The sequence below is a fragment of the Cannabis sativa genome, chromosome X (assembly GCF_029168945.1).
Source record: "Cannabis sativa cultivar Pink pepper isolate KNU-18-1 chromosome X, ASM2916894v1, whole genome shotgun sequence".
NCBI lineage: Eukaryota > Viridiplantae > Streptophyta > Magnoliopsida > Rosales > Cannabaceae > Cannabis > Cannabis sativa.
Window position 1 is genome coordinate 44,147,309 of NC_083610.1, and position 19,237 is coordinate 44,166,545.

General features: G+C 32.3%; 2 protein-coding genes across 2 annotated transcripts; one reads left to right on the plus strand and one right to left on the minus strand.

Moving 5' to 3' along the window:
- Nucleotides 1-6,412: 6,412 nt before the first annotated feature.
- LOC133032193 (uncharacterized) lies at nt 6,413-6,942 on the plus strand. Its single transcript, XM_061106062.1, has 2 exons — nt 6,413-6,740; nt 6,938-6,942. Exons 1-2 carry the CDS (start codon nt 6,413-6,415, stop codon nt 6,940-6,942), a joined length of 333 nt encoding a protein of 110 aa, XP_060962045.1.
- Nucleotides 6,943-13,855: 6,913 nt separating this feature from the next.
- Nucleotides 13,856-16,769, minus strand: LOC115709159 (UPF0664 stress-induced protein C29B12.11c). Its single transcript, XM_030637200.2, has 5 exons — nt 16,505-16,769; nt 15,571-15,682; nt 14,626-14,697; nt 14,318-14,541; nt 13,856-14,243 (listed from the first exon to the last, which is right to left on the minus strand). The coding sequence occupies exons 1-5, from the start codon at nt 16,612-16,614 to the stop codon at nt 14,135-14,137; spliced, it is 627 nt and encodes a 208-aa protein (XP_030493060.2). The 5' UTR covers nt 16,615-16,769; the 3' UTR covers nt 13,856-14,134.
- Between the last annotated feature and the right edge of the window lie 2,468 nt (nt 16,770-19,237).

Consider the following 19,237-nt stretch of genomic DNA (forward strand, 5'->3'; position numbering starts at 1 on the left):
AATAGAAGATGGATATTGAACACTTGGAAAGTGTAACTGTATTGCTTCCTGGAAATAGAAATATAAGAAAATTTCTGTTTGGATTCTAAAATTAAAGTCAAAGACTTAAATTCAACCAAATATAATGAGTAATTCTATCTTGGACCACCACTACTAATATAACTCTAAGTCTGATTTTCCCATACAAGTAGGAGATTTTTAAGATTGAGGATTTATATCAATTGGGAATAGAATTTCAGGATTATAATCATATGCGTCATTTAATTTCTTAAGAGAAAATATAGCATGACATGAAATGATTTATAGACCATTCATCCAATGATATGTTTTGAAGCTAATTCGAAATGAATAAGCTAAGAGGAATTAGGATAATTTTGTTTATAAATAAGAATCCAACGATGCTTCGATTAGCGAATGTCAAAGTAATCTTATTTATACAATCTTCTTGTTTCATATCGTAAAAATACTAGTCTAAGGTGTCATCAATTGATGAACAGCTAGATGTCGCATGTACAATATTTATCTTTCAAGATCTAACACTATTATGTATGTCTAATGGTGAAAATCCACTAGGGATTTATCTCATTAGATAAACAAGCCAAGTTAGACGAACAATGAAGATTTGAAATTAAACTACAACTTAATAACAGAAAATAACATGGTTCAATATAAATTCATACACAATTCAGAAATTATAAGCATATAGCAAGTAGGAATGACAAGTGAAAATACTAAAACATACAATCCTAAATAATTTCCAAGGTTTTCAACAAACTGATATCAGTGTCCCGTTTAGGCGAGAGTCAAAGCTACCATTCATTGAATAGAGTTGTCAGCTCATCTAAAATGTTAAACATTCTAGCAACCTTTTATTCGATTAAGATTGGAATTCAGCGTTGTCCCGTTTAGGCGAGAGTCAAGGCAATTCTATCTTATGAGCTTCCACCATTGTTTCATAATTTGCAAGTCAAGTATGGTCGCCACCATTAGGGTGATCCATACCATACAAAACACTTACAAACTACTTATCATTCGAGATTAAACGGTGCGAAATTTCTAATGAACGTTCCTCCATTAGGGAGGATTACTCACTAAAACAAACGCGGTGTAAAACCTACAATGGAGATCGAATATCTTAATAATAAAGCTCATTATTTAAAGAGAGTTGTATTTTCTTTGATTCTCTTTATTTAATCTATTTATTTTAAATATATATTTATTTAAAATTTCCAATTTAGAATGAAAAATTCTAAATATAAATTTTAATTTAATATTTATAAATTTTACTTAGATGGATATGAAAATAACATGAATTTCTTCCATCTTAGTAATAATTTCCAATAAATATTTAGAAAAATATTCAATTTAAGTTGTTACAAAATTAATTTAAATTAATTTACAACTCAAATTTAATTTTCTATAAATATATATTGCATTTCGAAAAATTAAAGTATTCAAGGACACAATTTTCGAAAATGCATGTTAAAATAAAAAAAATTAATCCTGAAAAAATTATTCTAATTTAATGTTGGCCCAAAATTAATTAATAAAATTAATTTACAACAAAAAAATATAATTTTCCTATTTAATCAAATATATAAGAAAAATTTCAAATATTTAAGTATGATGATGAAAATCAACTTAAACATTAATTTTCTATTTAATTAAATACACTAGAAAAATACTTCAAGCAAAAATATCATCTATCTAGATTTTCCTTTGACTAATTAATTCAATTTCTAATAATATACTTTAATTCAATTTATTTTAAATTAATCAATAAATGAAAAAATCATTGATTTAAGTTGGTCCAAAATTAAAATAAATAACTTACAACTTTAATCTATTTTTCAAATAAAATTTGAAATTCCAGCATTTAAGAAATGCAATTTCGAAATTTGATTAATAAAGTAAAGAAAAAATATATTTTGAAAATTATTTAAATTTAGTTGAAAAAATAAATTTCAACTAAAAATAATTTTCTATTTAATTAAGTGTCATGAAAAAGAAATATTTAAGTATCATGATGAAAATCAACTTAGATATTTAATTTTCAAATTAATTAAATGTATTAAATTCAAGAAATAAATAATTAAGTGTAGAGAAGGCTTAATTATTAATCTCTAGTTTAATACTAGGAAAAAATATACTTAAAATAAATTGTACCAAAATTAATTATTTAAATAATTAATTTCACAATGTATAATATTTTCCTATTTAGTATTAAAAATAATAAGTAGCCTAGAAATAACTATCTAGAAAATATCTTATTTGACTAAGTATCTTTTCTACAAAATTTGAAAAAAAATATCTAATTTAAGTTGTATTAGAAAAAATCTAGAACTTAAATATTTTCAAATTTAAATTTAATTAAATATCAGAAATTAAGTTGTAACCACTTAATTCAAAAATATTCCATTTTAAGTTAATATTCGAAAAGATATTAACCTAAAAATATCTAAAATATTCCATTTTAAGTTAATATTCGAAAAGATATTAACTTAAAAAATATCTAAAGAATCTTAATAACCAATGCCTAAAATTCCTCAACTTAATTTTGAAATTTTAAATCCAAAAGATATTCAGATTTAAGTTGGTTAGTTGTAAATAACTAAATATCAACTTAAATAGGAATATTTAATGAAAATTTTAAATTAAGCTTCAGAAAGAATCTAGATGGTTATAATTCTATATTTAATTAAATACAAGAAAATACATATAGTTTAGCTTAGAATAAAAATTCTTTAATGTATAATTTTTCTTAAATTAATTTCAAAATAAATGAAATTAATTATGTTGCTAATCAATTTTATTAGGTTAAACTAGTTTAATTAACCTAGTACAGTTATTCAAATCAGGCAAATGAGCCTTCACAATTGGGGTGGTTCATGTGAGGGGGTGCTGGGTTCAGTATGTTGTACCCCACTTCTATGGCTCCCAACTCTGACACAAGGCCCAAAAGAGAGGAATTTAACCTTAAAATGAACAACTGTTATTAATTGACTAAGCCCAAAAACTAAATGGGCCTAAAAAAAATCTATCAATGACTATGACATTTTATTTAGCAACAACAACCTATATGCATCTATAATGAAATTAAACACATAGGCTCATACAGGCACACTTTGGATGGGTCCTATCATGTTGCTAGGTCATACACAGATGAAAGAAGATTGTAAATATACCTGTTACAAATTATTTACTTGACCAAGAGGGCCATCAGATCAATAGATCTGGCAAAAGGTAACCATGGCTATTTGCAATCAAGTAATAATAGGTTTTGAAAACTTACACACAAGCTAAAACACATACTCCTGCACCAAGGTTAGCTGGATAGTTGGATGTAGGATTTATTTAATTTTAAATTAAATTATTAATTTCGAAATAATTAATTAAATAAAAAAATAATTTTCAAAAATTCGAAATTTAAAAAAAAATTAAATTTAAAATTAAACCTACAATTTTGAAAAATTAGGTTTCAACCAACCTAAATATCATTTCAAAATTTGCTAACTACTTTTAAAATTTAAATGTTATTTTATAAATAAAAATTAAATAAAAAATTAAAAAAGATAAATGAATATCTTTTTCAGATTTTAAATGTAATTTAAATAAAATAACAAAATTTAAAAGTTAGCAAAATATCTTACATCTTTTTAAAATTACATGATTATAGTTATCTTATTTTAAATTTAAATAAGGTAAAATTATTTAAAAAAAAAAAAAGATAAATTTAAAATATTTAAAATCTGACCTTAAATTTAAAAATAAGATAAGATATAATCAAATTTAAAAATAAGATAGATTATTAAGCAAATAAGATAGATACTAACTATTTTTAAATTCAAATTACACTAATATCTTGAATTAAATTTAAAAAATATTAAATTAATTCATAATGATAATTAGAATTGAATTAGGAATAGTAATAGTATAAATGCATAACTACACAAAAAATCGGAAGTTAATTCCATGAAAAAGCATGAAAAATCGAAGAAAAACGAAAAAATTGCGAGTTGTACGCACAGTTTTCGCGATCGCAGAAAAATTTCAGCACAACTCCGATTTTTTCGAATCTTCAAAAAATCATAACTAATTCAAATTAAATAGAAATTGAGTTCTGTAAAAAAGTAACTTGCTTAATTTTTTCCATACTATCCAATAAAAATAATTCCAGAAATAGATATTCAATTATTTTTCACGAAAAATTCACAAACACCAATAAATCATCAAATAACACTCAATACAACATGATACCATCCAAAAACAAACAAACAATCGTTTTAACGTCCAAATTTCTTACAAGTAAATCAATTACCATGTCTCTGAGGCCAGTTGTTGGAAATTTATTTTACCAGGATCTTAGATCTACTCACAAGTATGTTGATTAACACCCTAAATATGAACTTTCTAAAACGATGAAATTAAACACATATAAAGTTTAGGAAACCTTACATTGGGTGCAGCGAAACATAATGACTCCTTCCGTTCAGATATCTAGCCCTTGATTCCTTTCTGTAGCAGAGCATTATCAATATCTGAACCTGGATCTCTTTCTCTGAATCTTTGATGCTGAAACCTCCTTCTTGCTGAAAGTCTTTCTTCACGATCTTCGTCACTATGATTGAGGTATCACTTGCTGTGTGTGGGCACTACTCATACACTAAGAATTTCGAAATCTCAATGAGGAAGAGAGAGAGAGTGGGTTCGGCCAAAGATAGGGAGAGAGAAGGCTCAGTTTTTTCTGAATGAAAAATTAGAAAATTTAAGTGTAAATTTCCTGAAGCCTTCACTATCTATTTATAGCATTCCACTAGGGTTAGGTTTGAATTATTTGGCATTAAAATAATGAAAAAATCAGTTTAAATTTCCTACAAAAGTGGCCGGCCCTATACTAGTGGATTTGGGCCTCACTTTTTGCAATTGTGCAGTTTTACCTTTTCTGCATCTGATTTTCTCAAAAACACTAATTTTCTAATTCAACCATTTAAATGCCAATTCTAACTATTTAATAACTATAAATAATTATTAAATAATATTGTCATTTATCATACTTATTAATTGAACCATACAAAGTATCATAATTAACAAATATGCCCCTAAAACTCATTCTTTACAATTTCGCCCTTACTTAGTGAAAAATTCACAAATAGACATAGTCTAAATTGAGAATTATAATTGATTAATCAAAACCAATTATATGAGTCTTACAAGCAATATTATCTCAACTAGTGCGGGGACCATGGGTCTATATAACCGAGCTTCCAATAAGTAGATCAAGAATTTAGCACTAAAATTCACTAACTTATTAATTCTTCGTTGAATCCACGCATAGAACTCAGAATTGCACTCTCAGTATATAGAATGCTCTATATGTTCCACCATATAAACACATCATTAGTTATCTATTGTTATAATCCTAATTTGATCACTGATCCTCTATATGAATGATCTACACTGTAAAGGGATTAAATTACCGTTACACCCTACAATGTATTTATTCCTTAAAACACTTAACCCCGTATAAATGATATTTCAGCTTATGTGAAATGAGTACTCCACCATTTATGTTCGTTTGGTCAAGCGCGAAGGAGATCATCCTTTGCTTACTATTCGCCAGATAGAAGCTATAGATTCCATGTTTATGCTAGCGCTCCCACTCAATTGCACTACCGTGTTCCCAAAATGTACGTATCACCCTGACCTAAAAGTAGGCTTAACTAACAAATCAAAGAACACGAATAGCCTTTCAAGATTGAGCCTAATCATAACAGGATTAAGAACATTTGATCTAGGATCAACTAGGCGATATTGACTTGAATAAATATTACGGTAAGTTTAATAAATCTAAGTCAAAGTTCAATATCGGTCCCTTCTGATGCATACTCCATGCATCCAACCTGAGCTTTACTTTAACCAATGCTCTGGAAAGAACATAGCATTTCTCCAAATGCAAGTAAACTCTGTAGTAAATTATCATATCAGTAAAACCCTACGTCTGATAAATCTAGGAAACTTTATTCACATAGTCATGTTTACTTTCCAATGTGTTGACAGCACAATAAACAGGATTAAGTATGTGAAAAGGGTTTCAGATGAATTCATACATTATGTACATATAATCATGAAATAAATCATGTGAACCATGCAACATTAAATGTTGTTTCTGATCTATATTAATAAGTAAATCTTATTATATTGAAATGAGTTTAATTTAGGGTATAAAACCCAACAAACAGTGCAAAGATCAAGAAAAGATTGGTCAAGAAGATTAGATGATGCATTGTGGGCATACAGAACTGCTTTCAAAACACTGATTTGCATGTCTCCATATCGGTTGGTGTTTGGAAAGGCTTGTCATCTGCCGGTGGAGTTAGAGCATAAAGCTTTTTGGGCCATGAAGACTCTTAACATGGAATTAAAAGCTGCAGGAGAGAAAAGGCTACTACAATTGAATGAACTAGAGGAGTTTCGAAATGAAGCCTATGAGAACGCAAAAATCTACAAGGAGAGAACTAAGAAGTGGCATGACCAAGCTCTAGTAAGGAAGGAGTTTCAACCTGGGCAGCAAGTGTTACTATTCAATTCAAGGTTGAAGCTGTTTCCTGGAAAGTTGAAGTCAAGGTGGTCAGGACCATTCACAGTAGTCAAGGTGTTTCCTTATGGAGCGGTGGAGTTAAAAGGTGAAGGTCCAGCAATTTTCAAAGTTAATGGACAGCGTTTAAAGCTCTACTTGGGAGGTCAATTTGACCAAGCCAAGTCTGCCATGATTCTGGCGCCACTATGAAGAACACAGCTCAGCGTCTGGCTATATGATGATAAAGAAAGCGCTCTTGGGAGGTAACCCAAGTGTTTTCTTTAATTTTTCAGACTTTTTGATTATGTTTCTAGTTTATGCTTTAGTATTTTTAGTATTTTTAGTATTTTCAATTTTTAGCTTAGTACCAGACATTATTTTTTCCAGTTGAATCGTGAAAAAAAAAATTAATTTTCCAGACCAGGCGCCCAGTGGTCGCGACCACTAGGTTCCTGGGTCGCGACCCTTTTTGGTAGTCGCGACCCTGGTCGCAACCTCAGGTTTTTACAGAACCTCAAAAAATTTTCATGCTCAGTAGTCGCGACTAGCACAACTGGAAGTCGCGACCCTTTTTCCAAGTCGCGACCCCAATCGCGACTACCCAATTTTCCAGAAACCCCCAATATTTTGAATTTAAGCTGGTCGCGACCAGCCTTTGGCCAAGTCGCGACCAACTGATGATTTTTCTATAAATATCCCAATTTTCCCCCCCATTCAACCCTACACCAAAAATTCAAATCACTCTTTCTTCTCAGCCGACCCTAGCCCCTTTCATTCCAAAAATTCAAATTTTCCTTCCTAAATCTTCAATCTTTTCATCTTTTCTTCAATTTCTTAAACCCAATCCATTTAAAAACCCAATTTCACTCATCAATCTACACATACCATCAAAAATCATACCAAAAATCACCCATAATACCCCAAATCCGAAAATTACCATTGTCTTCATCTTCAACCTCAAGCTTTCAAGAACATTCAACAATGGAGGTGGAGTAAAGCTTCTTTGGGTTTGTAAGTATCACTTCCTTCAATCTTTAAGGAATTTGATTCACTTGTTATAGATTTTGGGTGGTAATAATTGTGTGTTTTGGAAAAATATTGTTGATATTGGGTTTGTTAATATTGTATTGTGGTTTGGAAATAGTAGTTGATTGATTTTGAACTTTTAGGAAGTAAAAAAATTAAGGGGAGGTGCTGCCCAATTTTTTTTTAGCATTATTTAGAAAAAAATCCGAAAAAAGAAAAAGAAAAAAATAATAACAAGAAAAATCCAAAAAAAAAAGAGAAAAAGAAAAAAAAAAATATTCTATTTTTGCTAGAAAAATGGCACCTAAAAGAACTAGGCATGTGGAGGAGGGTTCGTCATCAAACCCACCAACTACGGGTTTTGATAGAACTCGGTTTGGGAATGTGGAGGCCCAGAATCGTTTTATGAGGCTGAAAAATAGGGCTTATATTGAGGACCGGGGTATTGAATTCCCTGAAAATCCTTTGAGACGTCAACCACAGTTTGAGACAATTCGAGCCCAAATTGAGAGGATGAAGTGGGGGAGCTTTGTGGATGCTCGGGGTCGGGCTAATGTAACTATGGCCTGTGAATTTCTTGCAAATTGGCCCGACCGCCGGAATGGGGAAGTAAAGGTGCGTGGAAAGAAGGTTCCCGCTACTGCTGATGCTTTTAATGTGATGTTCTCTGTCCAAGATTACTCTAGGGAAGAGCAACGCCTCCGAATTATTGAGGAGGAAGAGCAGTTTGATATGGTGGATGTGGCTGAGACAGTGGGATTTCCTGGGTTGAGGTTCCACGACAACGATGACACAGAGGGGTCGCCAAACATCCTATACTGGTGTGAATTAAACCCGGTGGCGAAAACATGGCTGTACTTTGTAAGTGCTCGGTTGGTGCCAAATAAGCACTTCTCCGATGTCCAAATGGACCGCCTGAAATATGTGTACGCCATTATGAAGGGGTACAACATAAACATTGGACAAGTCATCAGGCATAGTATTGATCAGATTGTACAAGGAGCCACGGGAGGTGGTTTTAGTTTGGCGGGAGTTATAACAGAACTTTGCGGGGCATATGAAGTTCCCCAATTGGAGTATGACAACACGGTGTTGCCACTTCGCAAGATGGACATTGCATTTGTCAACAGGCTGAAAGAGCCACATCCCTATGGCCAGCCTCCACCTGATGCACCGCAAGGACGTAGGCGGCAACGAGAGCCTAGTGTTGAAGAAGAAGAGGAGCAACCCCTACAATTGCCTGGGCCTATCGATCCCACGACGCAATACACTCATGCACAGCTGAGTTATATAATTCAGCAGAACAACCACATGCAACACTACATGGTGCAGAGGAGTATCCATGATGAGGGACAAGTTCAGCAACTTAACTCTCTCATCAACAGAATGAACATCGGGATTGATGACCCGAATTATTTGGCGCAACCTCCTCGGTTCTACCCATATGACCAGCCGCCACCACCCAACCCTTTCTGAGAGGGTCTCAGGTAAGTCTCTTCTCTCTGCATGTTATTGTATACATTGGGGACAATGTCATATTTAGTTTGGGGGGAGAGACCTAAAATTTTAAATTCTGCACTTTAATTGTCTATTTTAGTTTTTGTTTTAGTTAAGGAATGGCAATAAGCTAGAAGATAGTTGTATACTGCTGATTAGTGTGATGTGATCTAAAATTGTAAAATAACTGTGTGCTTGATTCTGTTAACTCTTTGGATTAGTTGGATGCTTAGAAGCCTGTGTATATCTGCAAATACTCAATCTGTGAAAATTGTTATAATTGTTTTACTATGGTTTGTGGTAAGATTTACAGGATAGCTTAGAACTTGCATGCTCATTCTTTTAAGACGAAATCCTTGATAGTGTTCAATTGGAATATGACTTAGGCATTTGTTGGATAGTTTGAGCCTTTCAAGCCTACCGTAATAATGTGTATCCCTAGTTAACCTTTTGAGCCTACACCTGCTATGTTTTTCACCCATTGATTTGAAAACTTGTAACCACACTATTAATTTTTCTTCACCATGTTATCCATGATATCATAAGCTACATAATTAATTTGGGGGAGGAGAAACATTTAGTGTGAGGAAATAGTGAGAGGGAGAAGAACTTGTAAGATTGAGAAGAGGAAAAAAATGTGTAATTCAATGTCACTGAGAAAAGAATGAAATGTGATGAAAAAAAAAACAATAAAAAAAAGTAAAAATATGTTTGAAAAAAATTCAGTGATGTTGGAAAAATAATAGAGATATCTTCTATCAATCTTGGTAAATTCGGGAACATTATGGGGTTTTAGAAAAAGAAAAGTAAGAAGCTTGTGGGTTCTGTTTGTGTGCTTATGATATCTTGAGCCAAAAATTGTCTTTTGTCTATCCCTGAATATCTGAGCCATATTGCCTAAGCCTTGAAAAGACCTAATGATTCCAAAGAATACTGTCAACATTAGTGGAGAAAGGTAAGCATGCAAGCTTATGAGTTATCGGGCTGTGGAACTGTTGGAAAGAGTAAAACTTTTATAACAATGTTTCACATATGAATAAATTTTTGCAGTTGTATATAGTGCTATGAATTGAGCATCTGAGTTAATTGTTAGAGTTAGTAGGATCGAAATTCTAGTTTATGCAAGGAAGAAAACAGAGCATGAGTCAGCAGCGTAGTGATTATCTGATAGCGTAGTTAGTTTTTTTTACCTTACTCGGGGGCGAGTAAGAATCTAGTTTGGGGGAATTTTGTTAGGTTATATTTAGCCTATGTTTCGCGTCTTTAAAGTTAGCATTTTCTCGTCTAATGGTGTCTTTCGGAGCAGTTTTACACTTGATTTTCATTGTTTCAGGTTCCCGGGGTGTTAAAGTTCAAATTCAGTCAAATGGTGAAAAGATGGGACAAACTGGCAAAAAAATTGGAAAATTCGGCTCCAGACGCGTCAGTAGTCGCGACCTCCATAGAGCCAGGTCGCGACCCTTTTTCATGGTCTCGACTTCGAGAATTGGCAAAAACTCGATTTTTTGAGTTTTGCCTATAGTCGCAACTAGCTTAAATGCTAGTCGCGACTAGGTACGGAAATCGCAGTTTTGACCTAATTTTGATTTTTCTCTCAATTGGAGGCACACCTCTCATCCCTATATAAGGAATACGACTCTGAAGGTCAACCTAAGCAGAAAAAGACCTAAAAAGTGGATGAAGGTGGAGAGGAAGCTATCTTGAAGACCCGGAGCGATATCACCTTCTAGTTTCTTTCTTTTACCCTTTTCTTCTTTTATGTTTAGTTTTGTTTCTGAATTAATCATGGATGTTTTTAAAGTTTTTATGAGCTAAATTTCCCATTAAGGGAGGATGATGAATGTTGTTTAAGTTTATGCCTAGTTAATAAATAATTGTCATTCCTTCATCTTGTTTGTGAATACTATCTATATTTGTGTTTAATTCCATGTGCAAGTTTGATCACCTTTTACATGTTTAATGATCTCAATTCGAAATCTGAAAAGTGAGAATTGAGAATGTTAAAATTGGATAGTCTAGGTTTTGATGTGAAATGAAAGTATTTACATAGCCTTAGTGACAAATAGATTATTGCTAAATGTTGATTTTATGTTGATTTAATTAAGAAGTTAATTAGAGAACATAGGATTTAGAACCTAAAAGATCTGAAAAGAGTTAGGTTAAATTCATAATCTGTCAGTCACATTAAGATAAGGATAGCAATTAGGTATTAACATTGGTAACTTATCAGCAGGATTCACCTCCCTAATCTCTAATCTTGATTAATCGTCGTATATTCTTCTTAATTTTCTGAGTTATTTTCTTTTAAATTGCAAAATTATTATTTTACCAAATAGAATCATAAGTATAGTTTAGTAGTACTTAATCCAATTCCTTGTGGTTCGACCTCACTTGCGTGAGATACTACTTGATTGCGTATACTTGCGTAGTAACCATAAAATTCGTAACAGATGCACTCACGGAGAAGTCGTCGGTGGTGGTGGAGAAGCACTCTGGCGATGTGTTTGGACCACGAAATCAAGATCTACGACCCCCAAAACTCAGGTCCTCCCAAACTCGTCTCTTTTATTTTCCCTCTCTCTTTTTGTTTCTCTGTGTGTGTGTGTGTGTGCCTTTTTTTTTGTGCAGGTTTGACGAGGATGGCGATGGGGTTCGTGGCTCGAAGGGGATGTGGGGTCAGGTTCGTGGGTTCGTGGTTCAACGGGGATGGTCTGGGTTCGTGGGTTTATTGTTTGATGACAGGGATGGTATTCTTGGTTCGATGGGGATGGATGAGTTCGTGGGTTTGTGTGGAGATCTCGTAAGTGGATAGTCCGGGTTGGGCTTTGTAATGAAAGTAGAGATCTTAGATCTGGTTCAAAGTTGAAGATCTAAAATTTTTGTGTATATAAGTGTGTGTTTGTTTGATTTAATTTTGTTTAAATTTAGTTTAAGTTTTGTTTAATTTTTTTATATGTGTGATTTGGATATAAACAGTAGGGTGAAGTGGTAGTGCTTGTTGCGCTGATGTTGGGTGATGGTGGGTTGTGGAGAAGGGTGGTGGGTGATGGTTGTTAATCTTTTCATGTAACAATGGTGGTGATGATATATGTGAAAGTGAAGAACTTTAAAAAAAAAAACAAAAGTTATTTTTTTTTGAAAAAATATATATATTTTAAATTTTTTTATTTTTTAAAATAATTTCTTACGTGGATTAATAAAATTGTATCATGTGTACATCGTGTCCACATTGTGTCATGTGTACATTGTAACTATTCCAACATTTAATTTTAGACGTAAAAATTAACTAAGAAATTATAATTAGTACTCTTATAAATTCTATCATGATACCACTAATTAACCTAGAATAAAATTTTGTAATATGGATTATTTTGGAAATTAAAAGATAAAAAAAAGTTTGAAGTTTATCATGGATTCTAAATATATCAAGTTAGAAATGAAGGTTATCATAGATTCACAGTTGGTTGTTTTTTCTAGAACAAAAAAAAAGGAACTAAATTAGGGGTGTGCAGAAAGTCATCAGATCCAATCCTAATCGATCCAATGGAATCGGATATTCAATTATAATTGGATCGGATCGGATGCAAATTTTAAAAATCTAATTAGATCGGATCGGATGTTGGATAAGACATTCGATCCAATGGATAACTGATCCAATCCAATATCATCCAATGTCTATCCAATTATATTTAATATTTATAAATTTATATATTTAATTATTTTATTTAATATTTATATATTATTTTATTATCTATGTTGGATTATTAGGTTTTAAATTATGTTTTTTCATATATTTTTTTTTTCTTTTTAATGAAATCAGCCTAAATAGTGGCTAAAATGGATTGGATTCATCCATTGGATTCATTGGATGGATCCAATCCAATCCAATAAAAAACCAGTTAAAGCATCCAATGGATAGAACTGATCCAATCCAATACATTCATTGGATCGGATCGGATCGGATGACAATTCAATTGGATTGGATCGGATGGAAAAATCCAATATCGAATAAATAATTGGATTGGATCGGATGGGTCCAAATCCATTGGATGTGATCCAATGAACACCCCTAAACTAAATAAATAAAAAAGGTAAATTTGCGATATAAGTTTTCAAAAACTTATATTTCATGCAGATAAATTTTTAATTTAAAAAATTAGCGGTAATAGTTCTCAATGTCACTTTTTTGTAATTCTAATACTCTTTTTTTAATAAATCTATCGGATGCTAATAAAAACCCTACATCCAAGACAAAGCTCATCGTCTATGTTTAGAGCTAGACTGTCACAGCTTATGGTCTATGTTTGAACTCGACAAGCACTCGACTTTAGCGAGGCTCCGCCACGAGTCATCTCTTAAACCATGGAGAAGAAGATAAGAGAGGGAGGGGACTTCTGGTAGACAACAGAATATCATCCCAGTCCTGACACGGTCAAGGAGAGAGAGAGAGAGAGAGAGAGAGAGAGAGAGAGAGAGAGAGAGAGAGAGAGAGAGAGAGAGAGAGAGAGAGATTTGAGGTTAGGGGATGAGGGTGGGGTCGAGGGATAGGGGTGACTATAGGTATGGGAGTGAAGATCGAGGTTGGCTATACGTAGAAGATGAAGAAGAAAAAAAAATTAAAAAAAGTAACTTCTTAATTTTTTTTGTTTAATTTAAATTATTAATTGGACCAATACTATTTTAACATATAGCAATTTTGAATAAGCAAACAAATCAGTTAAATTTAAGATTAACAAACTTACAAAAATCATAACATTAGAGACTATAACCGCCAATTTTTGAAATTGAAAACTTATCTGTATCAAAAGTTTTTAAAGAAAAAAAACCATCTGATCAAGTCAGGTTCATTGAGATGACACACTGATTGAACATACAACTTAATAACACACTTTGCAATATACAATATACAAGCTACCAAGCGTTATATATATATGCAATATTTTATGTACGCACTCTTGCTATCCAACATCATAGTGACGAATTCTTCATCTGTTTCATGACACAATAGTAAATTTATTTACCATCTGTTAAACATTACATAGAGTGTTCGGCTGGACGGGGCTGGTAAGTTCGTCGCCTGAGTTGAGATTCTGGTGTTGGCTGCTGCAGGAAGATTCTTGTTGGATCGTTCGGGTCGACATATCTGCATATCATTGAGAAAACAAGAATTAATAAAATTGTTCTTATTAGTTTGACAAGCGCACATAGGTCACTTACGCGTGTCTTATCATCTCATCAACGGGAGTCTGTGCTGCTTGTAAAGGATCCGTACGTGGTGGCTCCGGCATTGAACTAGCTTGCTGCTGTTGTCGATTATATTGTCTGACCGAAGAAATCAAGTTGAAGAAAAGGGGAACAAATGTTCCACAGCCTCCTTCCTTGAACAAAATCTTGAATGAGTGAGTGGAAAATAAAGCCGCAGGTTGATTTTCCGGAACCACCTGAAATAAGTCATGTTAAGGCATTATGTATCGGTAAAGCAAGGAATCATGGCGTTTTATCAGTAACCAAACCAAATTACTTACAGGCTCCACTTGACCAGCAATGTTGTTACAGAAAAATATTGGTTGATTAAACTTCTCTCCGTGGACGAAAAGCTGCATAGAAAGTAAAAGTCTATTTAAGCACAAACCAATTAACAGTTGCACTACAATAGGACCCTAAAGTGAAATGTGATAAGACCTCCCATTTGGTAACATATGATAAGGGCAAGAATTAGGGCAAGTTCTGATAATATGAGAAACAATTTGATTGTTCAGGATCTCTTCTTATTTCTGTTTTATTTGGTGAGTTTAAGGAATAAATATGTTGAGAGTGTACGGTTAGGATATGTTTATTCTAATCCATATTGAGGCTTGGCTCTTGGGAGAGAAACCAGGGCTCGAATTTCCTTGAATATCAATTAAAACACTCTTTGTTTTGTTTATTTTTCTCTGGTTTTCCTTAGTTACCTGACTCTGGTGTATCAAATGAAAGCTGCAAATATTTCTGGTGGCCAGCAGCAAAATCAAAACAAAATCACTGAGTCATGCATTTTGTTAGTTTTAAGAGCTATCTATTTTACTGGCTCCCCCAGTTTCAAATTATAGTCAGTAACATTCTTTAAGCAAAAATAAAATGTATAAGCTATGCTCTACTTTCTTTTAAGCTAAATGTATATTACCCATATCTTGCGGATAAAGTGTAATTAAAATATCAAGGCTATTTTAATTATAAGCTATCTATTTTACAAGCTCCCCCAGTTTCAAATTATAGTCAACGAAATTCTTTAAACAAAAATAGAATGTATAAGCTATGCTCTTTTTTTCTTTTAAGCTAAAAGTATATTAACCACATAGTGCAGATAAAGTGTAATTATCATATAAAAGCAACTTTCCAACATCATAGCAACTAAAGGAGACAAAGATATAGCAATATCAAAGACAACTTTCCAACACAAGCAACTAAAGAAGATAAGAAGTATTACATACCAGTGGCATATCAAATGCAACAAATTCTCCAACTGGTTTACTTGCGACGAATACCATTCTAATATTTGACAAGTAAATTGTTCCCTTTGCTTTTACATGACCTCCATGATTTCTGACAACAGAGATACAAAAGTGAGTGATTCAATTCACATAAATGAAAAAATTGTGGATATTTCAAGTAAAAAAAACAAAAGATGGTAGAGTAAAATTATATATTGCTGTATCTATGGATTTGATTGATCCTTTGGGTTTTCAAGACTAACAAAGAGAACTAGCGAATAAAACTAAAACAAATAGGCAAATTGATTTGGGCAGATTCAATGGAAACAGTAAATTGAATCCATGCTTTGGTTTATTATTCTGATATCAAAACATGAGAGCCAATCTTCAAAAGGACATTGAAAATATTCCATATAGAAAATTGGTTAGATCAAAAACTTCAACTAAATAATCTGGCTTCATATGTAATTAAAGAGCTAAATGTTTAATAGTTTCCAATTTCCTTTTCTTTCTTTCTTTTCATTTTTCTTTTTCTTTTATCCTAATCTAAATATCGATTTCAGGTACAGAAATCCTAAAATTGAGCCTGAGAACAACAGATATCGATGTTGAATAAAACATGGAAATCTGGTCTAACTTCCTAGTAGTTATCAAGTACATATTTTTCACTAATTCGCATAATCTTTTCTCGTATAGTAACAAAAAAAATCAAAAGGTATTTCCATTAAAATTTCATCTAAATCCAAATTCTAATTACGACAACAAGAAAAATCAACCCTATAACCATACAGTTACAACAAGTACTGGACCCAATCGAATCTCCGTGCAGAAAGAACTAGAGATTTGATATAAACATCAAAAATCGATTTGCAATAAACATAGGTGAAAATGATTGAAAGTAAAGAAAGAAGGGTTTGGGGAATAGAAAACTAACCCAGGGACCTTGTCGATTTCGAATTCGACGCCATCTCTGGCGAGGACGAACATCTCGTTGAGGAAAGGAACTGGCATTCCATTGGGGAACAATTGAGGGTTGACAGCCATTGAAGATTGAAGATTGAAGATGATTGTGTTTGGTTTGGGGAATCAAATTTAAATTCTTTCTGTTATCAAAACCGATCTCTCTTAATTACTTCTATAAGCTTCCGGACCTTCCTTCACTTTCTTCATAATTATCTTTTGGGAAATTTTATTTACACCCCAAAAATTGTTAAGTACACCCCATTTTAATAATTTTTATTTTATATAAAATTTATATCTTTAATTATACTAAGTATTTTTAACTTTTTTCTTTCAATTTATATTCTTAAAAAATATACCTATCAAACAAAATTAAATTATATTTTAAAAATTATGACTAAAAAATTAAAATAAAAAATTTTATATGACATTTTCTTAAAAAAAAATAAAAAAATATATACATGAGTTAGAAAAAATTATAAAAATGAAATCAAAGTAAGTATTGAAATTAACATAAAATAATGTGAGGAAAAAATTTTAAAAATATATTAAGAGTAATTTTTAAAAATTATTCAAGTTTATATTTTTTTTAATAATGGGGTGTATTTATAATTTTGTGGGGTGCAAATATAACTCCCCTTATCTTTTTTTACCCTGTACTTATGACACTATACTATTATGCCCCTTAATCTATTCAGCTTGTTACAAATAGTCCTTGTATAATTTTATATGCATACATTTAGTCCTTCTGTTTATTTTGTTTAAAAATACCGTTTGTATTGATGATGTGGTATTATAACAAAGGATAGAGTAGTAATTTCATCTCTTTTTAGAGGGAAAATTGACTATGAGGTGGCATAATAACTGACAATGAAAGATGATTAAAAAATAATTTCATAACCTTTTAAAAAAAATTTAATAAAAGTAATTTTATTAAAATAATTCCAATCGTTTTTTAGCCGTTCAAATTAGAAAAATGCGTAAAATTAGGATTCTACAGTATTTGAAGAGATGGATATCACTAGAAAGAACATGGGATTTTTGGAAAATTAAGGTAATGATATTCTATTTTTTGGGATGTTATTTTTCATTTTTTTTTCCTGTGATTGTAATTTTTATGACTTGTAATTTATTTTCCTAATGGTATATAATTGTTCAACTGAATTAGATAGAAGGATTATACTATTCCAACTGATATATTTTAGGGGGTATTTTTAACTACACTTATAAATTAAGGGGCATCATAGTATAGTGTCATAAGTACAGGGACTAAAAAAGCTAATTATATAGGTGTTTTTTTTTAAATTAGGATTATTTTTCCAACCAAAATTATGTCTCTCAATTATAAGTATAGAATTAGAAAAAAAGCGATTAAATTTAACGATTTCAATAATTCGAAAGAATTTTTAGTAACTTGAAAAGTTTACGGCATGATGATATATGTTAAAGTTCAAAAAATAAAAATTTTAATTAGTTTAAATTAAATTATGTGTGATTTAGTTTGGGAAATTTAAATATCTATGTATTAATTAGGGGATAATTTTTTCCTTAATTGAATACATATGAAAATTGAAAATATGTAATTTTGTCTAAAACCCAATACTACCTCTCTCATAACTCAATCCCATCTCTCTCTCTTCCCCATCTCTCTCTTCGTCTATCTCTCTCTCAACCGACCGAACCACAATCCCTAATCCCCCTCACCACCGCCCAAAGCGCCAGCCCCTCACCACCGCCCAAAATGCCGGCCCTTCACCACCATCCACAACACCGTAAACACGCACCGACGGAGACCCAAAGCACCATCCACGAACCGAACCCATGCCCATTCGACCGAACCCACGCACGCACGCACGCCATCTCGACCGAACACACGCACGCACGCCGGCCGAACACCACCGAAGAAGAAGAAGGTCCGATGCCGCGCAAAAATTTCAATTTTTTTTTTTTGGGTTTTTAAGGTCGGGTCCGATGGGCCCATCGGACAGGGCATCGGGCCCATTGGACCCGATTTCAAAAACCCAAAAACATGCCCCATCGGACGGGCATCGGGCCCCATCGGACCCGACCCCTTAAAAGCCCAGAAAAATTGAAAAAAAAAAAGAGTTTTTGAGATGGGTATTTTTGAGGTTTTGGAAAAGTGGTCATATATTTTTAATGTAGAAAAGTATTAGTTTAGAGAAAAAATATTAAGTATATGTAAGTATAGAAAATCAAATTTTCTTTTAGTTTTTTTTATTTTACCCAAAGTTCGCTATATTATTAATTTTTTTGAATGAAAATAGAAAACTTCATTAAGAGAGAACAGCCAAATCGGCCATTACAGCATTGTTAATATCATCAGGGACATTGCTACCAACAAAAATACAATCTGACCAATAACAAGCGCCACGAGTAAGACAATGTACAGCGTTGTTAGCAAATCGTTTAACTAAACAAACATTAACATGAGACAAAGACTTTAAAAGATTCAGACAATATGTAATAGTAGAGCCAAACATAGAATGCATGACCACATTACTTTGAAGAGCTTGAACAACCACAAGAGAATCGGTTTCCAAAGTAACATGTTCCCATCCTTTATTTTTAATCCAACTTAAAGCTTCTTTCACACCAATGGCCTCCACCAAACTGGGTTGAAAACACCCTGCTTTGTGCATACAAAATGCTTCAATAAACTGGCCATTAGAGTCACGGGCAAGCCCTC